Genomic DNA, 23,626 nt, shown 5'->3' with positions numbered 1-23,626 from the left:
GTGGTATTTGTTCTCTTTGTGCGCTCAAGTACTGCTGCAGACTTTTTTATTTAACACGGCAAATTAATATATCGACGGTTTCCATCAGAGGAAATATATTTGTTTTTCGCAGCGACTTTTAAGCAGGCTCTAAGGCCCATGTATAATCCTATAAAATGAGGACCGGGGTCATTTTGCCCACAGTAAGGTGGCCGGGACCTGAAGGTGACTACTCACCCCCATCTATTACCGAGGTCCACCATCTTTCCTTCTGTATGTCGCCTGTCTTGTAATATAAAGTGTATTTTATATTTGTTTATTTATTTCGGTTAATTTAATATTGCGTGCTGCTGGAGTTTTGTTGTCCAACATAAGTGGCTGAATTGTGAATGTGTTCGATCTTCCACAGGGCCAGAGTGAAGAGCGGACTGAGGTTACTTGGAGCTGATGCGAGTACAGAGCAGTGGAATGTGAGTGTGGATCTGAACCCCAAGCACACAGTAGCCACAGCAACGGCCATCCGCAGAGAGAGCAACGCAGACCAGCAATCCGGACAGCAAAAGGTTTTGCCGAGGTAGGAACGCACCAGCGCACTGTTGTAGCCACCGCCCCAAATACAAGCAGCAATACTTCACATATGTAATCAGGATTATCGTCATAGGGTAAACCAATGTCTTCGTGCTTAACTTATTTTTCTGTAGGTCCTTGGTTTGATTCTCTGCTCACACGTCGGCTATCCTGACGTTTATGGTTGAATTTTTAGCTTCTTTAGACGAATTCTGGGATAGTGTATTAAAGTAGGCCACGATGGCGTCCATCCCTATACTTTCCACAATAAACAAAAACAAATGCGTCTTACGTCGCACGTGTTGTTTCTGTTTTAACTACTTTCGTGATCTCAAACGCATTCAGTCTGTGTTCTTCCCTTGAAGCGAGAGACCAGTTCCCACACCCGTACAAAACAACTGGTAATATTAACTATAGTTTTATGTATTTATATCTTTACGTCTTCTGAAAACGGGACGACAGAATTGCATAGTGCCATGCATTCTCCGAATTTAACCTGTTTTTAATTTCCTCATTAGTGAAATTCTGATTTGTTACCGCCGTTCGCCACATTAGACACTTGCAATGATTTTTTTTCCTGCACCCTGTCCATTTCATTCCAATTTAATTCCCCTGAACAGTATTAGACCGAGCAAAATGCAAGCTACAAAGTTATTTTCCCGTTCGGTTAACGCGTCTTTGTCCAAATATTCTCCGTCGTCCAAACACCTTGAATCATAAAGATCGTACGTAATAACTTTCACCAGGAAAAAATAAATTTATCAGCGTAATTGTTTAGTTTTAAGAGAACAACCTGTTTGTAAATTTTGAAACTTTAACAGAATAATTTTATTTAATTCCTTCCAGTCGTAATAATGAAACTGGCAAACGTTTTGTACGTGTACACTGTATCGCTGTCTGTTCCCTGGGGGAGCCGTCAGTGATCCTATCCTATATGTTGTTGGGCGATATTATTATCATTATTATCATAACTTAATAAGTGATGATTAAATTATGTTAACAAACTATACCCTAGGCCTATTTGCAGTAAAATCGTAACCGTAACAACGCGCACGATTGTCTCTCAATGACTACATTTGCTTTTGTGAATAGTACTTCTAACCTGTTTGGCTTTCAGCGATGTTTATCCGATATCGATTATAGTGCATTGTATGAAGTCTCTTGTGATTGTCTGACGGTTTTATGACGATGCTTGTATTGAATATAGGACCTATGTAGGATTTGAGGTTTTCACGGCGATGAGTCTGAAGACTTCTGTCTTCAATATGGGACCCCTTGGGCTTAGTTAATTGTCTTAAATATTTTGTATAGCCTAATTTATGTTTCGAAAGTTTTCTCTACTTCCGTCTTCAGGTGAATTGTTACCACATACCTGAGATCCCAAGTATTATCTCAACTGTCACTGTGATATTAAAAATAAAAGTAATTATATATGTCAGTACAAATTTTTAAGTGTCGTGTGCTGGAAGTATATTTCAAAAGACTATGCACTATATCCAGGATAATATTATTATAAAGGTGTCATTCGTGGCAAAGAACAGTTCCACTTTATGGACCCTGTAAAACTTCTAAATACTGTTACGACACTCAGGGTAAAACACCAATACTGCTTTCGAAAAGTGTGTCAGATTTTCTTGTCAAAAATCAGATACTTGACGTATTATGTCGTGAGTATGTAAGGATTTTGAAGGACTTACTCTTGTCTGTTTGAAGGCAACATTCCAGTATTCGGCTGGAGAAATCTAGAAGAATGGTAGAAAAAACTGTGATCCGAAGAACCTGCCAATACACAACACCATCATGCTCTATTAAACAGCGAGTATACATGTATGTGTGTACGTGTGCATTTCAAGTAGACCTACCACTCATTATCTACATATCTCAAATTTACATTTCCTCTTTATTTATTCCTTAATTACAAATATTTTCAGTAAAATTTCCTCCGTTTTTCTTCTAGAGCAGGAAACCAAGTTTCACACCCATAAACCAAAGTCATTATCACATGTCTGGGACATCCGTTGGATTTAGACCAATTCCCAAGTCACTTGCTGGAATTTGTGGTGACAGAACGGTGCCCGGCACAGCAAATTATGTGGTAAGGTAATAATTCGATGTCGTACAGTAATTGTGTTGATGGTTGAAATGTTATCCGCGAGAGACTTCTCTCATGACGTAATGGGGACCCCGCACCCCAGTTACAGCAACGTAGATTGTCCCACGTATCGCGTTTCATGGAAACGAGAATTAATTACCTCATTTGGTAATATTATATCTACAAACTGATCACGTCTGCTTAATTAATGTAATTAATTACATATTTATCTGGTTGATACCTCGGCATACTTACAAGGCACAAAGGAGCTGGGAATTAAAGTGGTGTATCAGACTCGTGGATACATTGTGCCTCCGATACGTGACACTTTTGTAAACGCCAAAACAGATGCATCTACACAGGGTGTTCGTGCATTATTATAATACCAAACAAAACCGGGGCAGCCATTATAATTGTTCCATGAAATTTAGTCAAAATATTTCCTGTATGAAGAACGACGCCATTGTCGATACATGGTTTACAAGACTTTCATCTGTTCATTTCGTTTAAATTATGTCAGACTTGTATAACTAAATTCTGTTATGAAGATTTCCGTCTTCTGGGTTGTTGCGCTGTGTAGTCTGGTCGATGTTAACCAACGTTTCAGAGGTCATACTGCCTCCGTCATCAGAGTGATGAATCGCCCTGATGATGGAGGCAGTATGACCTCTGAAACGTTGGTTAACATCGACCAGTCTACACAGCGCAACAACCCAGAAGACAGAAATCTTCAGCAATTTTTGTCATTTCATAATTTCCCTCGGAGCCTGTAATATGAATGATTTTTTTTACTTTTCCCCACTTTTGAATCATTTACTACCTATACGCCCATTCGCACGCTCTGGGGCGGCTGGTAGAGCAGTCTTAGCGACGGAAATCTTCATACTCACCGCTGTGAGAACCTCAAGTCTTACAAATTCTGTTATGATGGCTAGGTTCTGGGTTGTTGAGCCGTGTATTCAGGGTAAAGCATAGGAAAGATGATAAATTAATACAGGACTTTGGTGCTAACGGTAAGAGGCCACTTGGAATACGTGATTTAAACTGGAGTATAATATTAATATATTTCTTGAATAAATAAAGTATGAGTTAACTCAGGACAGATCCAGTGGCGGGCTGATAAAACCACAATAATAACTTAAATATAATTGTAACTGTTTCAATTAAAGTGTTCATAAATGAATGAGAGATATCTTATAGGCTGTCTTTAAATATCGTTTAAAGCTTCGATGGTTCTTCTTTCAGGAATATTACCTGAATTTTTCAACCCACATATTCATATAAATTAAGCACATTCTGTTATTTTACGATTCTGTATCAATTTCTGAATTTATATAACGCCAATTAATTATGGTAGGACAACTGTGAATGGGCCACTATATTAGAGAAAATTGTTGTAGCCTATTAAGGGCCTATCCGACATTTATTATTACGGGATATATGAACTTTAACGTATTCATCGGTTGGTGTTTTGAAAAGGACACGACGCTTCGGAAATTGGATGTGTTTCTGTTCACAGGTGATTGGATGGGAGTTCCTACTCAGTTGAATCTGTTAGGAAGAGATAACGTCATTCACTTGATATTTGTATAGAGTGACTGATTAGTCTCGAAATTCGAAATCGGGACCTTTCTAGTACGAAGACTCTGAATGTAATGGATTTAAAGGAAATTGGACACAGAAGAGCGTTCGTTATTGAGATTCCAACAGGAAGCTGTTGAAAACGAACGCTGCGTTACGAACATCGTTTATTCTGGTTGCAGTCTCTTATATTTGTTAGAGTGAAAGTCACAATATCGATATTTTATTTATTTAATTGTAACTAAAACAAAGCATACCAAATACCATAGACGGATACGCCACAAAACACATCAACGGTATCCGTCTATGGATGTTACGACATACATAGTCGGTGTGAGATAAATCTTAGTTATTGCTTGATAATCCTACATTGATAAATGTCACAAATGGATGATATTTCAGCGCCTATTATCATTCTAATTTTACGGCATAATCTTTAATAAAAAGAATTCGATCAGTACAGATAAGCAAAATTTTTGTTTCTTAAATTAAATAAGCTTCGTGGAAGTTTGGAATGCTTATAAGGTATTACATATACGAACGCTGTGTACTGGCTGGACATGTCAGCAGTGATTCTACTGGCGGAATGTTGGATTTAACAAGTACTGCATTCATTAACACCTTTTAGAAGTACTTCTAATATGGGTGATGAAAACGATCAAATTACGTCTTTTCTAAATTTTCATTAATAGTCTATTCTGGGATGTAAGAAATGGGGAATGAATACGGTAGAAAGGAGGTAAAAATAAAAAAGGAATATAGGATAACAAGAAAGCATTAAGAGATGAAAATACGAAGGAAATCATTCCCCTTTGAATTTCAACGGACCACAAGAACGATTGTAATGTGTTCAGAGGAGTGGATAATTCGCGACTGACCGCGTCACGTGATTATAAAGAGGACCTTGTATGTGCTTGAGGTATATCAGCTATAAGCCTAAGTAAGTTTTTGCAGCAGTGCGCTGAATCATTGTGAACTGATAACTTGTTTTCCTGTCCAGGATGCTTAAAATTAATACGCGGGAGGAATCAACAGATTCATAAACAGTACAGCGAATATAATACATTGGTTTTCACAATCCCTTGGCCAATATATGACAGAGAACTGATTATTAAATAATGGTGATATTCATTGTGAATGCTCGCCGGGTTGACACTTGGTGGGCAGAATGTGGTAGCCTTCGTATTTGTTTATATTAGGATCCTTCTTGTGTGAGACATAAAACAATAGATTTACAATTCTTAAAATATAATATAACTGATTATTGCTGGAAAGAATTAAATTAATTGGGTTTAATTTAAACTGAAAACGAATTCAAATTCATATTTTTACTTAACATGTAACTGACTGTAAGCCAACAGAAACCGAAGACTAAATAAGGCCGATTCGTAGACAGTTTCATATACTTTCCATCCTCACATTCCTTTTTGTGTTTACGTCACGTAGCAAATTACACTTAAGAGTTTCGCAAAACGGAAAATGGGAGAGTGAAGTGTAATTAGCCTTACACCGAACCTCCCTGTTTGAGGACTACAATTATAATTAATTATTTTCTCGTAATAAAAATATTGCAAAATTCATGTTAAAGTACTGTTAATTGTGATGACGTCAATAAACAAAACAAAACTGTGCTTTCCTGTATACGAAACTCATTACAGAAGATATGACATTATTGATTACGTACCTTTATTTGTAGTGCCGACATATTTAATTAAAAGACTTGGTTGTTTGTGTAATAGGTACGTACTCACCCTGCCCTGACCAAACTTAGACAGCTACCATTCAATATCGTAGGGTTAGACCAGGAAATTATTCAGCGGGATCGATTTCCTGTCATGGTTCATTTACATTAAAAGCTTGTTTTTTTTAGATCCGTTGCTACTGAACTTGCATTAGCTTGCACTCACACCATGAGGATCTGCACAATATAATGCAGAATAATAATAAGAAGAAGAAGAGTCTGTTGGAAGTCATAGCGGGCCCTCGACGTGTTTTATAAAAACAACCCAAATACGATTCCACTTCTCGAGAAGACATTTCAGTATTCCCTGCGTGTATTCTGTGTTCAATAACTAATATTCGTTTCCGTCTGCATAATATATTATAATCTCATTACATGGCTGCGTGTTTTATCACATTGTTTATTTCAGTTGTCAAGTTTACCATTATTTTTGCACATATAGTCTTATCACGTTCGATTACGCTGTATTTGCCATGGCTTTAGGCCTTGTACAATACGATTAGAATTTACTTTCTTTAGCTGTGCCACGATTTATTATTTCCTTTAAGTCTTTTACTTATGACTAGGGCAGAGGTTCCCAAACTTTTATACCTTGTGCCCCCCTTAAAACATTTCATAATTTCACTCCATCTTCCAGAACAAGTGTAAGGAAACAGATCTGACATAAAATTTAGCTATGAGTATACATTTTTTTATAATTTAGTATATATTATTCAGAGAGTTTAATTAAAAAAATGTAATAAAACATACGCTTCATACCTGGATTAGTGGGGTGGATGTGGTTGCTTCTGTGAACATAACTTATCATACCGAAGTTGGAGTTTTGAAATGACCGCTCTAAGGTCGTTTTCCAGGTTCATCGTAGAACGATACTTTGTTTTGATGGCTGCCACTGCCGAACTGCCTCGATCAAGCGAAGGATGTTAAAAATGTTTCTTCATATTTCGTTAAAAAATGTTTTTCATACAAACAACACCCCCCCCCCAGAAAACCACTTCCCCCCAGGGGGCACACCCCACACTTTGGGAACCTCTGGACTAGGGTGTTTTCTGCAGACGTTTCGCATATGTTTCGGAAAATGTCATTAATCACTGAGAATATAAACTAGAAGTAGTGTTGATTTCGATGAGTGAACAGTGGCGTATTTTCCTATCCGTTCTTCGGTAAATTTAGACATCAATATTGTATGAGATGTGTTATAAGCCCCAGTATTACGTCATTAAACAGACGAGTTCATTGAAGGCTTATCATTTTTTGCTTTACTTTGTTATGTTTGAGGTTTTTGTAGTTCTGTCATTGTCGTCCGACCTCACTTCCTCACCGATCTATTTTTTAGGACTGTCGCTGCATTCTGATTCCCACATTCTAAATGCGCGTGTCTTCCGAATTATTCTGGTGTAGACGTTTGAATTGTGTGACGTTGTCCGTTCCATCTCTACAATTTCTTCTGGGAAATCCGACTTCATCTTCGCTTCTCTCAGATTTCCTTTCTCTACCTATAATTTTCGGCGAAGAAATTCATCCTATATTCGTTCCTTAGTCCCTTATGTATTTCCAGGTCCCTCCTTAATAATCGCAGTCCTGACCGATTATCGCCGTGACACGTCCCCACGATGCCAAAAAGTCATTTCAAGAACATCGATCCTGATCAGGTCACATTCTTCAATTTCAACCATTTCGACGACAATACGTTTTTTGTTTTGTTATGTAGTCAAGTTGTATACAATTCAGTGACCTTAGTTCTTTTATAATCCCACTACAATAGTTCAGCCTTCTAGCAGGATTTTTTGCTTTATTTAAGCCTGTTTAATGTGTCTTTCTTATTAGACATTCATTCTTTACTGACAGCTACGCCCGTGTTTGTGCAGTCACTAAGTGCCTTAATATTTACTTATTGTTTTTGCGCTACAGTCTTTGACGTACCTTGGCCCCCTCACGCACGGGAGGTTTCTTAATCTGTTTAAACGTTTCGCAAGACTCCGTGGAAGAGTGATCAGTCCGTCGCAAGGCCTCTATCTATATTGGACACATTCATGCCTTCAGTGGGATTCGAATCCGCGGTCCCAGTATCCGAGCGACAACTATGACCGACCTTAATATTTTACCTTTAAGGAATTAAAAATAATGCTAATTGTCTGCATGCAGTAGCGAATATTATTCAGATGCTAAGGGCCTTGTGATGTCGCATTTGAACACCTCCTTCAGCTTAACGGATGACGCCCTCTGCATTGGTACGTAATAACAACTGCCAACAAATTAAGAAAGAGCTGTTTTATAAAATATGTACATGATTTTTCATTCAAATTTACTTTCAGATTCACCAGTTTTAACAGCTTAATGCTTTTCCAGACGATGCTTATATTTCCTAGCCAAGTGCAGGAAAAGTTGGTAATCTCATTACAACTTATAATTTTCCCATTTATAAAATAATATCCAAAATAAAAGAAATCAGCTTAAAAAGATAGAGTTACGTGAGAAATCGGGATTAACATTCTAGGATCGTGCCGAAATGTGCTGGGAGTAGCATACATAATTGTCGGGAGATGAAAGTAGGCAGGTGGTTGAAAGCAGATGAAATATGGATGTAGAAGTGTTGTAGTCCGAAGCTTAAACTCAGTAAGTACGCCCTCGGCCCTGGTCGGATAGAGATTATATGTTACATCTACCTGAAATTTAATGTGAGCGATAATCTCATGCGTTATTATGCTTCAGAAAGTGCACAAGCCGTTTTCGATATGAAAAATAATATAAAAGGTAAAATAAATATGCTAAAGAATCTTTTGCAGAATTGGTAGGGGAGTTTCGGTGGTAATAAAATAGCTGAAGAGAAAATATTACAAGGCATAAAGAGGAAACGGAAATGGTGGCACAGTATTTCCTCAGCCGCCTCTCTCCACCCCCTAAGGCCCATAATAACATCCCTGTTCAAAGCGCCATGTTGCAATATTGGAGATTAATCCATTCATCTGGAAATCTATTGAAAATGAAGGAGGGAACCTGAGATTCCATCCTAGGAAATTATGTTATCCACTAGAAGCACAAAAAAGAATGGCGAAGATAAATAGTTTTCGTTTTTTTTTTAGTTCCTTCGATCCCAATTTAGCGTCACAGTCTTCTCTGATGATTTCCAATTTCGAATAAAGCTCAATACAATAATGCGCCTTTCTCTCCACATTGTCTTCTGACATAAATGGCTCGAAACTTTGATGATGAAAATATTATGACTTACAATATTTATATGAGAGTGAAGAGGGAGGTCTGTGACTGAAGGTATTAACGTCAGAAACAATTTCCTGAATAGAGAGGTTATTGATGAAACAATTTCCTTTTTAATGATTACGTTTTCCCGGCATTCTATGATGTTTCATAGCCAGGAAATTTATATATATATATATATATATATATATATATATATATATATATATATGAGTACAGTAGAGAGCTAATACTGAGAGCACGGTAATATCCCCCCCCCCCAAAAGAAATATGTTCTTTTTGCAGTTGCAAGCCTATGTTCTTTGTGTTCTTGTCTATGGCACGATTATGAACTAAGTGGTGTACTCTGACAACAAGCTATTTGCACATAAGAAGAATAAAGTTACAGAAAGCTGGGCAAAGTTGCATAATGAGGAACTTTATAATTGGTATTGTTGTTGGGTGTTCAAATCACGGATAACGAAATGGGTGGGGTATGCAAAAGGAGAGACTGAAATGCATACAACATTTAAGACTCAATATTTCAACGTAATAGACCACTTGGGAGGACTAAGCTAGATGGGAGGGCATTATTAAGGTACGTCTGAAAAAAAACACTGTGTTAAAATGCACTGCAGTCATCTGATTCAGGACTGGGTCCAATAAAACTGCATTAATTCTTTGAGTTTCGTGACAAACAGGAATTTTCTTTACGAAGCTGGCCGCTTAATAGCTTCTAAAGTACGCTCCAAGGAACGTACGTCTAATTTTGTTGTCAAGTGATCACAACCTATTGTGATATTTTGATATATTAAATTATCCATTTAATTTGAAGTTTTCTAATTCTTTTGTAATAGCTAGTTCAGTACTTCTAATTAGATGATTTCTTTTTGGATTCCATCCTGAGCCAGTAAAATCCAGTTCACATTTTCAGAACTTACTTTTTCTAAACGTCATTGCTATTATTATTACTTAATTTACCTAAATTATTATTATTATTATTATTACAAAAATACTGATGTATTCAGTAGCAATTTGCCTTTGTGAATTAAATGTCCTGTGTACCTATGTATTTTTTTATAACTTTTGGTTGACTTTTATATTTATTAATGTGTTCTTGTGTTTCTCTCTTGTGCTGCATCTGTAATTGGATTCTGCCTGTTGTTACAGCACACTAATAATAAATCACTGAATTGAATTATCATTATTCTCATCATCAGATTTTCTTTTCCTACTTCTACTTCTTAAAATCATAATTCGAATTATACGAAGTTTCTTGCCAATTTTTTCAGAGCACGTCTTGTTTTAGCTGCACGATACAAATTAATAGTCTTGATTTGACTGTTTTATCTTCAGACCGTATTTCAAAAGAAGCAGTAATTTTTTTAAGAAATTTAAAATGTGTGCAAGGGGTAAAAGTTTTATTAGAATATTTTGCTTAGAATATGTCTGCGCCTCCTGAGGTTAATAAGTTGAGTTAGTGGACAATACTCAAACCTTAAGAGTTCAAACGTTCAGATCTGTCAGTATATTTTCTTACAAAGTCTTTTTTTATGTATTTTGTTATTTCTCACATGGTCTGAATATCACAACTTCACATTCAATTCCTCGATTTTCTTCAATACCGCCTCAAGAAAGGAAACATTCTGCCATTAAGGTTTCACATTTCATAACATTTCTTAACATTCTTCTCGTGTCTTCTCATTTCCTTTTTTCACGCTGTTTTTCATTCAGCATGGATCGCTCACGTCTCGCCTTTATCCGTGCTCTACAACGTCCAGCAGCCAGCGGGCCCGCTCTTCTGCTGTTTCCTCTTCACTTACCCCCTGTACCACCCGCCGTCATTCTGCTGTGCTGGCTGCGGGTGGCATCTGTCTCTAGTTCTCTCTCACACGCTGGAGTGTGAAACTGAATGTGTGATTCGTACTCTGACACCGCCCAACTTCGTTCCTTTTGCTGTAATATCTTTTATATATACAGCAGATTGATGGATAACTTCGCTTTATTAAGTGTTTTACCATCTCGGCCGTTCATTTAACCAATCTTGTTGAAGAAAATATAGGTTTTTTGTACAATGGGGGCTCTAAGGACGAATTGGATGACCCAGAAAAAGATAAAGAAATCAAAACTATTAATTTAGTGATACGAGTTGAAGACACGCGTAAGGAAGAAATTGAGGAGTCATAGATTCTTTTTAGTTAAATTGGTTTTGGAAAATACAGACTACTTTTAATAACAGGTATGCACAAATTGTCTTAAATTCGTTGGGTTCAAAACGTTATTATCTAGACGATAGGCTATTTATTTTAGTTGCTTCTGTAATCTCTGTAAAACGAATGAACCATTTTTTAAGGAATTAATGGAAAACATAGTCTTTTGATGGCCGGGCATTTGTGTGAATCTCCGAATAAGAAAAACAAACACAAAATTGTCCCGTATAATGTATGGGCCGTGGTTTATTTTTATCCCAGTCATGGCATTAAATTTTGTTTCCCCATTACGCTCGAATGGGCATTAATTCGATAAAATGTTTGGCTAAGCCTGGTAAAACCCTTTATTGTATGTTTCTGTGCATTTAAAATTATTTGTGAGGATTTTGTGGATAATGAAATGCATGGAATAGTATTAGTAATATTACAAATCCTGCAACATTTTTCTTTAAGCCTTGTAAATACGATCCTATATGTAGGCCTACTAGAAGTTACTGATATATAAATACAGACATTTACATATTTATGCGACAGCTAATAATTAGTCAAAAGATCGACAAATGAATTACGTAATGCGAAGGGGAGGAAGTATCAGGAGGCTGGAGGAAACTGCATAACATTGAGCTTCATAATTTGTGCTGTTCGTCAAATTAGGGTAATCAAATAAAGAAGGTAGAAATACGTAGTTCGCGTCGGAAAGATAAATACATTAATATAAAAATATGAAAATCAGAGGACACTTACGACACCTAGGCGCAGATATGAGGAAAATATCAAAATTAATCTCAAAAGGATCATCTTGATCGCTGGGCGGGAGGGGTCAGTGGAAGGCTTCGTTGAAGACAGTAATGAAGCTTCTTATTTCAAAAAGGATGAATTCTTGTTCATCTAAATAACTGTTAGTTTCTTAAAAGGACTGTGTTCCACGCTTTAAGAGAATTTGTTTGTTGGTTAAACATTTTTTAACAAATCGTTAACGATTAACGACCCCAACAGAGTGATTGTCTACTATATGTTACAAAACCCGAAGATTTCATGAGCATCACGAATCATCTCCTTATATAATTGTTATCTGCTTGAATATAATCAAAATACGTTTTAATATTGTCCTCCTACGCATGTCGTAGCTTCCAAAGTCGCATCGTCTTGTAACATTTTCGAACCAAAGTTTGCATGTTTTCCATTATCCTTCACGACCAGCTCAAGTTTCCCATGTTAACCTCCCAAACAGTGTTCATTGTAGCATGAAAATTATTGATCGATGCCCCCCTGAATACACACTCCCCATTGTTTTCTTAAACAAATAATACATACAATCATCGGCTTTGGTTGCAGTTTCGTATTGTGAAAATATGCTTCCGAGATCCAACCTCCAGCAAATTATGACGAAATTCAGTCGTTTTATCGTTAACAAGAAGCCATAACACGACCTTCGCATTTATGGTCTTTATCTATAAAAGCAAAGCCATCCCGTTACATGCCAATGCTGGCACTTAGGGAAGAGGAGGTGTAGCTCCTATTTATTTTCAACCTCGGCACTAGAGTGAGTGGTCAGCGTCATGCCCCGGCCGCGTTTCACCCCCGGGAGAGGACCCCGGTACCCACTGGACAGGAGGCTGGATGGGCCCCAGAGCCGATCTGGACCCAGAAAGTAGAAGGAAATTCGCTGTCGCTTGAGTATCTACTAAATTAAATGTCAACATGCTGTGAATCAGTCTGAGACATCAGTAACATCTGGCTTGTTGATCTGATCTTATGTACGTTGAATGTCGAGGTTGGTCTTCTGGAATGTAATGGCGTGTGAAATTACAAATATCAACGTTTTGGAGGTGCATACTCTCTTCAGCCCTGAAGATGTGTGTTTCTCGAACGTCGGTTTCTACCTACAAGTCCAAACGGCTTCAAAACCCAGAAGACCAACATCAATACCTACACCGTATTGAGAACCTCAAATCTCATATAACGCAGGGGTAGACCGAAAAGATAAATGCCGATGCATGACAGCCCACGGCTGCTGCTGCCTGTTGCTTTATTCTCTCGTAACTTCTGCGGTTGGCTGAGCCAGCAGCAGAAACTTTATTTTCGTCGGTTTCGCCATCTTCCCCTACTATTTCAAGTGTGTGACTAGACTAGCATCTTACGACTTGGCTGCGCAGAATGAATGAAAAGTCGAAGACACCATATTAAAATATTTATCACTAAAATTAGTACAATTGCATTGGATTAATAAACACACAACATCGCTGTGAATATGCAAGAGCCCAGGCAGGTCACATCATGTTTTAACCTGCTGGTACGTGTCCGTCATTTGTCTTTCAGCAGTCGAATTGCAATATGTCTTTTTCACAAGTGAAATGAGTCCTGTCAGCTGGTTACCGTAGTAAACCGACGTTCAGAACCCGGATGATGGGGACAGAGATGGTTCCCGAACCGTCGGTTTACTACGGTAAAATTTTATTGATTGTACTCACCGCGAAAGTCTCAAATCCTATATCAAGTGCAATGAGTGTTCCTTGTCGAACACGAACTGGCATCTCGTTATTACTTAACTTGCCAGAATGAGTTTAGGGATGATTTACAAATTCTCTTGACAATATCTCATCTGGTGAGCCTTTTCCATGACACAGGAACTTTTCAACGGGTTGCATCAAACGTGAGGAAGGTAATGAATGCATCGCTACACGCGGTGTCATTTCCAACAAGTAATATATTATTGTTTTTTATGATTTTAATGTAATTTGTTTTTTACAAAAGGAGCATATGTCAGGAATGGGTAACGTGACTTTTGATCACCTGTGGTATTAGCAAATGCCATGTTCTGAGGCATAATTCTTATCTATAAACGTTCTTTAACGACCCATGGTTCGTACTATAGAAGTCCGGAGATCGAATTTTAGCTCACAGGTCAAGTATCCTGGCTGAGGTTTTCGTGATAATTCTGTTCTTCTCAAGATAAATGCAGCCATTCATTTCGCTTTATTCTAAATCCGGCGTTCATAAACACTCTTTCGTGTCTCATCGGCGTTACTCAGCTCAGTTTGAATGTCTTCATCAAATGGCGAAGTAAACAAACTACGTGATATTGTCGTCTCGTGCTCTGTGCTGTTTCCTTGTACGATGCTTTTAATATTTATTATTAACGTGCGTCAGTGTTTCTTTATTAGCCTAAAGTTACAGGCTTGTTGCATCGTAGTTTTTTGTGACTGTGTGTATTTTTCTCAAAATATTATACAGTTATATTATTCCCTCTTTTCCTTGGTTTTCTATCTTATTTCTATGTATACATTTTTAAACATAATTTTCACTGTATCAAAAGTATTTTTAATATTTCCATTTCATATAATTTTACAAATTGGAAAATACTTTATGTGTATAATTGTGATTGGTTTTTGAGATAGCAAGACAAAATGATGACACTAGATGGATCGTAGGCGAAGATACTACTTCTAGTTTATGAAGCAGTAAAAATTAATTTTCAAAACTTATTTTAGTTTTTAACGAAATTCATTAAAGACTGTACATTTAACTGGGAGAACCAAGAAGAACCACGTGTTTCTCTTTAGAAGAACTCTGTTAATGTTAAACATTACGATTGCATTGCGTAGTTATTCATCTTACTTTTATATTTTGACCTTGTTTACAAATCATCTGTAATGTGCAATGCCGAAATTTTTATGAATTAAAATAATTAAGGTAGTAAAATATTATAATTCTGATGTGAATAATTCTAAATTAGTATACATTTTTTGCTTCGGTACAAAAACACATATTCGTTTACTGTGCATTAAATCAGAATTATACAGTACATGCTGAAACAGTTATTTAATATTTAAGTATTAGACTCTAAACGGGTTCTCCAACAGTGACGCTAATTTTGGTACTAACTGTATTTAAACGTAGTTTACATTGAACATAACCAATCCATTAAAATGGCTCAGCAGCCAATTCCATCAGGACGCTTTAAATTTTCATGTCATTCCTCAAATATATGCAACCTGAACGACAATTTACGTTGATTTGGTTGCATAATCAATCAGGGAGCGGACGAGGTTATTCAGCTAGTGGAAGTGATAGGTGGGAAGAAGTGTGGTATTTCCATACAAATGATTTATAGATGTTTGAAAGGTCATAGTTTGACGGTAGCAGTGAACTATGCAACCCGCATATATTCCCAGTGTTATTGGAACACACTTAGCAAATTGCTTTACTGTCTATATGGAAAGTTATGCACTCGGTTCCCATTTGCAAATATGTCCTCCCCCATCTCCCCTTTGTTACATGGCAGAACGCCCTGCAAATACCAATAGTTTCCCCTCATTTAAATATCAAGACGTGCTCCTTGATGAGAGTCGTGGAGAAATCTTGGCTCCCGCAAGACGAATTGAGGCGCCAGTCTGGGGTTGCTGCGATAGTAAATGGAAAAGAGATAAGATTGTTTTTAGTTTTTTTCATGACGAATGTTTAACAAACAACGCCTTCTTCGGTTAGTATAGTTTTCTAATGACGTATAATTTCGAATTAGTCCGAACTGCAGCCTCCCAAAGCATTTTCCTAAGATCTATTTAAGTATTATTCTTCTGCCTAAGCTTAGGCCTTGCAAATTGTCTCCTCCCTTTCAAGACTTTCCACCACAATTTTCTACGTATTTGCTGTTTCTCCCGCGCATTTTAGCCTCTTTAATTTAATCATTCTAATAACGATTTTAAACATTGAAACTTACAGATCTCCTCGTTGTGTAGTTTCCACTACTTACCCGTGATATCCTCTCTCTTAGGCCCTTGTGCTGTTCTCAGCAGTGTGTATTTAAACACATTAAATCGATTATCTTTGACACAAATCTCTTTGCGTTTTAATTAAAGTCAAACTCCTGATCCAACATATCTTCCTCATGAGAGCCGTATTGTAGCGAGTATAGCCACAAATTTTATACCACCGTCTGTCTTCTTGCGTTATTCACATGAGTCATGAATGCAAAGGGGACTGACAGGTAGTTTGCGGACACAAGCGGCCTGATGTTTGCAATGTAATTTTACTTTCCCCAGGAAAACATTTTGAAAGTGGTGAGTCGGGTCAATACTTCCACCTGTAGGTAGATGAGGCTCTCCTTGGATCGAGTGCACGGTGCAATATCCCAGAACACATGAGAACCTCAGATATCAGCACCCACCTCGAGGTTTATAAATCCCGTTCGTAACATTCCTGCGTGCTTATGTAAAGTTCTCCAGCTGTGTTAATTATTATTCTGAAGTGAAATTAACTTTAGAAAGACAACTAATGGGAAGACAGGACCAATTTTTTACCCAGCCCTAAAACTGCTATGACTAAACATTCGATACTTTCCACCGTCTGTTTCAGACGTCGGACTTCCTAAAAAAAGGTGTCTTCTTGGGCTATCAGCCTTGTGAGAATCGAGCTATGATTCAGTCTTTCGGAGACTCTCTGTGTGCGTCACTAACCATGATGATGACCCTGAAGATTTCTCTTCATTCAATCTTCGTGAAAGCTTTCAATCTTACCCCGTAATTTTTGTTTCGTTTTGAAGTTTCAGTTGTATTATACATACGATCATTTCTGTTTCTATACAATGTCATCTTTGTGGATATTATATTTAGTGAAGAGAGTCATTTTCTTCCTTATAGTATGTTATTACCGTCCCCTGCAACTATCCTTTGGGAGTCACGACCCACTGGATAAGCCAACACTTCTGTCTTCGAATGAAACAGGATGGGCGGAAGATTTGCATGTGAGAGCGCTTGTGAGTTCTCCCCATCAATTCTTAATGTCACGTCCACGCAGCAACTGTTACTGCCCATAAAATAAGTTCCCTTCACTTTATGAACCACGGGCTGTGGCACGTAATTAATAATCCTCTAGTCTACACGTCAGTTCCCGTTGTCGACTGATCGACTAATCGTATTACTCTATCTTCATAGATCAGGTCATGGCTTGACATTGTCATTAACATGATACCAGAATAAGCAAACAACGCAGAGGAAACTCGGTATCGACATCAACTAGCTTCATCGTACAAGCCTGCAGTTATCGATTCGAGTGTTTTTATTTATCTTTCCATCTAGAATATCGAGCGTCTTAGTTCAATGCGAAACATTAACCCATTATCATGACATTCACGATTCTTCTAAGAAGGATATACAGGTAAACCTCGATTTACGCCGGGGATGCGTTCCTGGACGAACCGGCGTAAATGGAATCGGCTTAAATTGAAATTCTTTTTATAATGTAAATCAATGGGAAGTCAATGACATGCGTTCCCGGCACCCAAACATTGACGACCTAAGTTCCTCAAAAATTGACTTCGCCTTATCTGTGATAGCAATTTCAGTCAAGGAAATGTTTTTTCGATTCGTGGCATTCACCCATAGCAACAGTAATTTCTCCATTATTTCTAAAAGTTTACTTCTGCTATAACTCACTTGCGTTGCACTTACTCTCGTAGCCTGTCGCATTGACTGTTTTATTTTATATGAATTTTTCATTATGGTAGTCACGGTGGAAGGAGGCAACTTCATACTTCTGCACTCATTACGACGGGTATCACCACCTTCTATTCTACGAATTACGTCCATCATATCTTCTAACGCAATAGACCTACACAGCTTTTTAGCAACACATTCACTTCTCTTACCAGACATGGTGGCTCTTCTACAATTTATAAACATAAAACAGTCACTACTGCAGAATAGTTGTCGAACAACACAAACACGTTTAGCACACAGTTTTCATCATATTCATTGTGTCAACAAGAAGCGAACTGAGCGTATTTCCATACTCCTATATCAGGCTAAACGCAAATGACTCACCGTGAAGAGTGGCCAATGCTCACGTGACTGTGGCGCAATGTTGGCGGATTTTTAGGAGATTATCTCGCAATTACTTAGCAGTGAGTGCAGAGGTGACTGTATTTATAATTTGTATTCAAAATCAGTAATGTATGAATTACGACTTAGTATAAGAATCAGTACGAGAAACATTATAAAACGTTATAAATAACAGTAAAATATTTTTCTCACCTTTTGACTTGCTGGTTTCAAAAGCGGCATTATTCTGAAGCTGCGCAAATCGAGGTATACCTGTACTTAAACATATTGTAATCCCCAGGACTAAAATAATAATTGAAAGCAGTATATACAATACAGAGTCAGTTAGAAATATGTTTACAAATTTCGTGTGTGTGTTCCAGGATCAAAAATAAGAAAGAATGTTCCTGTGAATATGGGGTCGCAAATGTTTCACATCCACATACCGCTTATAAGCGCTATGTGGATGCTTTCTGTTACTGAATTTGTTCAGGTACCGATCAGTAGTTGCGCATTTATGTTATGCGCATACATAAACTTTGCCAAACACAATCATAACTTGCAATATTGAAATCGAAAATTTCGTTTAGAGAAGATTTTCTTTCAGAGAGTTGAGCGTCCTCTATCTTTACCATCAGCAGTTTGAGCCCTTCTTCTGCACACACTCTGCGTGTGCTGCCCTCTGTTGCTTGACACCAGTTGGTACAGTACATAATGCAACTTTTGTTAACAGGAGGTCGCTATCTCGTCTGCAGGGTTCGTGTTCCCAGAGGAGTCATTCAACACAATAGAAAGTTACCAACAACAATGACAAACTCTTTACTCTCACACTTTTTTTTTAGAATTCTCTGTCTGCAGTTTTGCTTCTTTATCAAATCTCATTTGTAGGATTCTTGAATTTGGTCCAACGACACGCGGCTGCTCTATGGGATTTCATAATGATGGGTTTTATGTTTAACTTCCTAGTTGTATGGTTACGTATTGACGTAAGTGAAAATGGGCAGGCAAGAGTTACTCAGATTGAGTCCGTCAGAAAGACTACAGAATTACTGTAAGCATGAAGACAGATTTTAGATGTGTTTAAAAATAAATTGCCTCTAGTTTCATTTAACATCAGTGGTAGATGTTCCTACTGGCTTATTACCATCAATACAAGAGTATCCCATTTGGCTCAAATCCTTGTCCAGTTCAGTCCAGTCAATATTTTAAAAACATTTCCATAATGAGATTTGAGGTTTTCATGGCGCTTAAATGTGGATTCTGGTCTTATCGGTTGTGACACCATTTATTCTTGTAGGGAGTTAACAAATATTTTGGAGAAACGTATCGCCTCCACCTTCAGGATGCTTGCATGAAGACAGTCGAAAATACTACAATCCATATGGAGCTATTTCATTAAGATACATTTAAAACTCGTAAACGCAGAGAAAGCCAAACACATATTAGTCTCGTCATCTGACTGCAGGGCAGAATTAATATATGTAGTTAAAGAAATCCTTCGAAAGTATAGCAAACTTTAAGCATCTGGGAATGGCAATATCAAAATTTCTTTCACCAAGGAATTAAGAGCAGATTAAGTTCGAGAATCATTGCTACCTTGCCGTTCGTAAGCCTTTGTCATTCACATTCCCGTGTAAAAACATAATTAAAATATTCAGAGGTATAATGTTACTTGATGTGTTTAATTTGTATGACATTTTGTCTTCCACATTCATGGAAGAACACTTTTTGAATGTGTTCTGAGAACAAGCGCTGAGGGACCTCCTAGGGAAAACTTCATAATGAGCTTCATAGCTCACAACATGAGTAGCTTCATAAATGTTATTAGGATGATCAAGTCAGTGAATATGAGATCGCAGGTGCATGCAACACGCACGGAGAAGAAAGACTCGAAACCCGAAAGACATGAATATCTCAACTTGCTCCTTCTTCTCATCCTGTTATGGGCCAACTTCATGAAGATCTCCAACAGTTCATCCCATTGTCTGTTTCGGTATTAGTCTCATTGTCCTAGGTCCGCTTTATTTTCGTGTATGCCTATGTTCAGTCTTGAGAAGAAGCAGTTGGTATTCAGGTGGGATATAACCTGAGCTCATGTTGAACTACTTCTATCCTACAGTTTTGTCTAGACGCCTAAATTTCTCTTTGTCTGAACTCGCAGAGTGGACACTGAATAAAATATCTGTGTTGTTGCCAGGGTGGAGGAAGTGTTCTCGTGGCTACTGGAAGTGGTGGAGGACAGCTCTGACCTATGGGACGGCGGCCGCATCGTATGGAGCGTGCGTTACATTCTCGAGGGAGCCGAAAGTAGCTCACCGTTTATGCGTCCAGGAAAAAACATCCGGCAACTGCATGGTGGTCATGGCCATCATGTAGCAAATGGCGGCAGTCGATCCAGCACCCAGCGCCGCCCCTTGAGGGATGGAATTTTGGAGGAGACTCGCCGAAAACTGACAGCACGACTCGAAATTCAGAAAGATGACATCCAGTCGGTGCTGCCCATATCCAAGGTAAGTCAGATATCAGTTTAAAATTACTGTAATTGCAGGAATTCCTACTCCAGTTATTAATACATTGATTTTTTATTATGAGGTAATGAGTTTATTTTCTTTCTGACTGAATATTATATTGTGATAAATCGAACAGGATTTGAGGATTTCACGGCGGTGTGTTCGAAGACGGCTATCGTCTGGGTTCTAGCACCGTGTATTCTGGTAGAAATAAGGGCTGGCCAGGACCGGGTAGTATCCTGAAAAGAACAGTAGTGACGTAGTGGCCCGGTCGACCCTCGCAGTGCTGTATTATTGTGAGAGTGGTTGATGGCTTCCATGACCGACTCAGGCGAAGGCAATCCTCCCTGTTCATGTTGTTCGGATGTAGCTCGATCTCCATGGCCTCCTTAATAATCTGGTCCATGCATCTGGATTTGGTGGTATCCTGAAGTTGAATGCGGTCGGCCCAGGTTGATACTGTGTTCGGCCACGGCGGATTTGTCTAGATGCTCCACCCGGATGTGGCTCTGGTGCTCCTTGACTGTAGTCTCGACAGAACGGCGGTATGCCCGATGCAGACTTGACCACACTCGCAGGATCGCTGAACACATCAGGAGTCTTGAGTCCCAAGTCATCCTTCACAGGCCGAAGGAAACCGGGGATGTTCTTCAGTGAAGGCCAACGGACATGGTTTTGTGACCGGACATCAGTTTGCCGTTGCTGTTGAAGGCCGTGTTCACATAGGGCATGAAGGCGACCGAGGCAGGTTTTGCCCGGGGCGGTGCAACTCTCGTCGGAGATTCGAGAGCCCGCCGAATCTGCCGGTCGCCGTAGCAGTTCTGCAGTTTCCTATATCATAGCCCGATTACACGCGTGCGGCTTACTTATCACCTTAATGGTAGAGGCAGCAAGGACATCTGATACGTTGCTTAACTTCTACCAGACTACACGTCAGAACAGCCCAGAAGTCATCCATCTTCGTTACAGTAAATCCTTCCTATACCGGATTTTCAAGGAAGGTGTTTTTTTTAATGAGATTTTCGCTCAACGTAGATACGTTCTTCTAGAGTATAATAATATATTTCACAGGTACTGTATTTATGATTCAAGATAAATTGAAGAAAATAATAAATGTAAGCAGACTTTTTTGTCATAATATGAACAGTCGTTCTAATTCTTGCGCGAAGTGTTTAAAACGAACAATGTTAAGTGAACCGAGGGATGGAAACTCTTTAACTACAGTGCAGCTCTAAAACAAAATTTATGGACATTCTATGTGTGAATGTATGTTTTCTCATTTTGTTGCAAATTGGCCAAGTATGTAATAATTACGGCTACCGAAATGTTCACTGTGTTAGTATTAGAGTATTTTTCTTTCTTGCCTTTTATCAAATATATTCCAGTAGATAATAAAAGTTCTCACGACGGTGAAGGTGTCAATATTGTTGTTGTAGGATGTGAAACCGTAAATAGATATCAGCGTTCGGAAGAACACGCTTATTCCATCTTCAGGGCTGAAGGTGGAGACAGTATGTTTATCCGAAACATTAATATCTTCATCCGGGTCCACACGGCGACACAAGCCAGGAGAAAAATATCGTCTTGTTTCAGTTGAGGTGGGTAGTGAGAGAGCAGGGAGACATTTAATTGGAAATACGAGTGTGGCGTCTTATAAATCGCATTGCTACCTCAGCCCCGTTGCTTTTTTCTTGCTACGAAGCGAAAATTAAACCAAGAAATTGGAGCTGATAGAAACTTTCTGTTTTCCAACTCTTTATTCTTCCTCCCAGGTCTCACCCACAGTGGGACCTTCCATAACACGGAACTGTGCGTTAAGTAGCGAAATTTAAAGCGCTATTTGTCATTTCTACAGCAGAAATATGTTATGAATGAACAGAGTCGGGGTTCGGTTTTCTATGGCGGACAACTCAACGCGACGTCCCTAACAGTTCTGTAGACGTGTGGGTCTATTTCCTTGCAGTTCATAAATTCGCCTCTGCTATATATACAATATATATATATATATTGTGACGTGTTGCGTTTGGCATTGTTGTACTCGTTTATAGACATTGTTGTGTCTGGCATTGTTGTGTATGTTTATTGCATTGTTGTATTTGTTTATAGCCATTGCTGCGTTAGACATTATTGTGTCTGTCATTGTTGTGTCTGTTTATATACATTGTTGTATTTTTATAGACATTGTTGTATTTGTATAAAAGCCGATTGTTGGTTCAGGAGTGTGTTGAGAGAGTGTGGAAAGAACAGAGCTGTGAATCGAGCGTGAGAGAATGCGAAGAGAAGTGTGGTAGAATCGAGAGAGTGGAGACAACGAGAGGTCTGGTGTGGCGCTGAGAAAGGACAGGTCGGCTGCGTGAGCAAGCACCGGGTAGGTGGACCGTGGCGGCCGAGGAACCAGCGTGTGTCCAGTGGGGTGCTACGGGCCGATGTGTAAGCGAAGAGTGTGAAGAGCGCCGAACTCGAGGGACCAGATAGACTCGGACGACAGAGTGGGTGTACAGGGAACAGAGACACGAAGTGTGTTGTTGTTGTTGTAGAGAGTTGACTGTATGTGCAGACCTCTGTAACTGATTTAATTTGACGTGTGTCATACGTTTCAAAGAAAATCATATTGGTATTCGCTCTTAAGTTATAAAAGAACGAAACGTAATGGCCTAATAGATCATCTTAAGAAAATGTTCTAGCTATTCATCTAATGGATAAATAGGAATTAAAGCTTTCTACGCCTGAAGCAGAATGTCATTTTGATGTAGGTTATGTAGCTACGCCTCCTAGCCTCTGGAGTCTGTCTGTTGTCACCTTCGAAGACAGTTTCTGCCTTACGATCGAACTGACATCTGAGTCAGGTCACGTATACAGTTGACACTTTGGTAAACGGCAGCCATAGCTCGAATTTTCTTTGTGAATTTACCGTTCGCTTGGTTCACGTACGG

At 38.6% G+C, this 23,626-nt stretch overlaps 1 protein-coding gene across 4 annotated transcripts in view; it reads left to right on the top strand.

Annotated features, from left to right (window-relative positions):
- dtn (transmembrane protein 132C dtn) overlaps nucleotides 1–23,626 on the top strand; it is a 357,458-nt gene that overhangs the window by 258,599 nt on the left and 75,233 nt on the right. For all 4 annotated transcript variants that reach the window (XM_022059196.2, XM_022059193.2, XM_022059197.2 and 1 more), the window contains 2 exons: nucleotides 389–553; nucleotides 20,381–20,693. In XM_022059196.2, coding sequence (XP_021914888.1) covers nucleotides 389–553; nucleotides 20,381–20,693 — 478 coding nt within the window. The remainder of the gene's footprint in view (nucleotides 1–388; nucleotides 554–20,380; nucleotides 20,694–23,626) is intronic.

This window comes from Zootermopsis nevadensis, unplaced genomic scaffold, assembly GCF_977971745.1.
Source record: "Zootermopsis nevadensis isolate Lab colony 2312 unplaced genomic scaffold, Znev_1.0 Znev_ptg000018l, whole genome shotgun sequence".
Taxonomy (NCBI): Eukaryota; Metazoa; Arthropoda; class Insecta; order Blattodea; family Termopsidae; genus Zootermopsis; species Zootermopsis nevadensis.
Note: the sequence above shows the minus strand (reverse complement) of the source record. Positions and strands in the feature narration are given on the sequence as shown.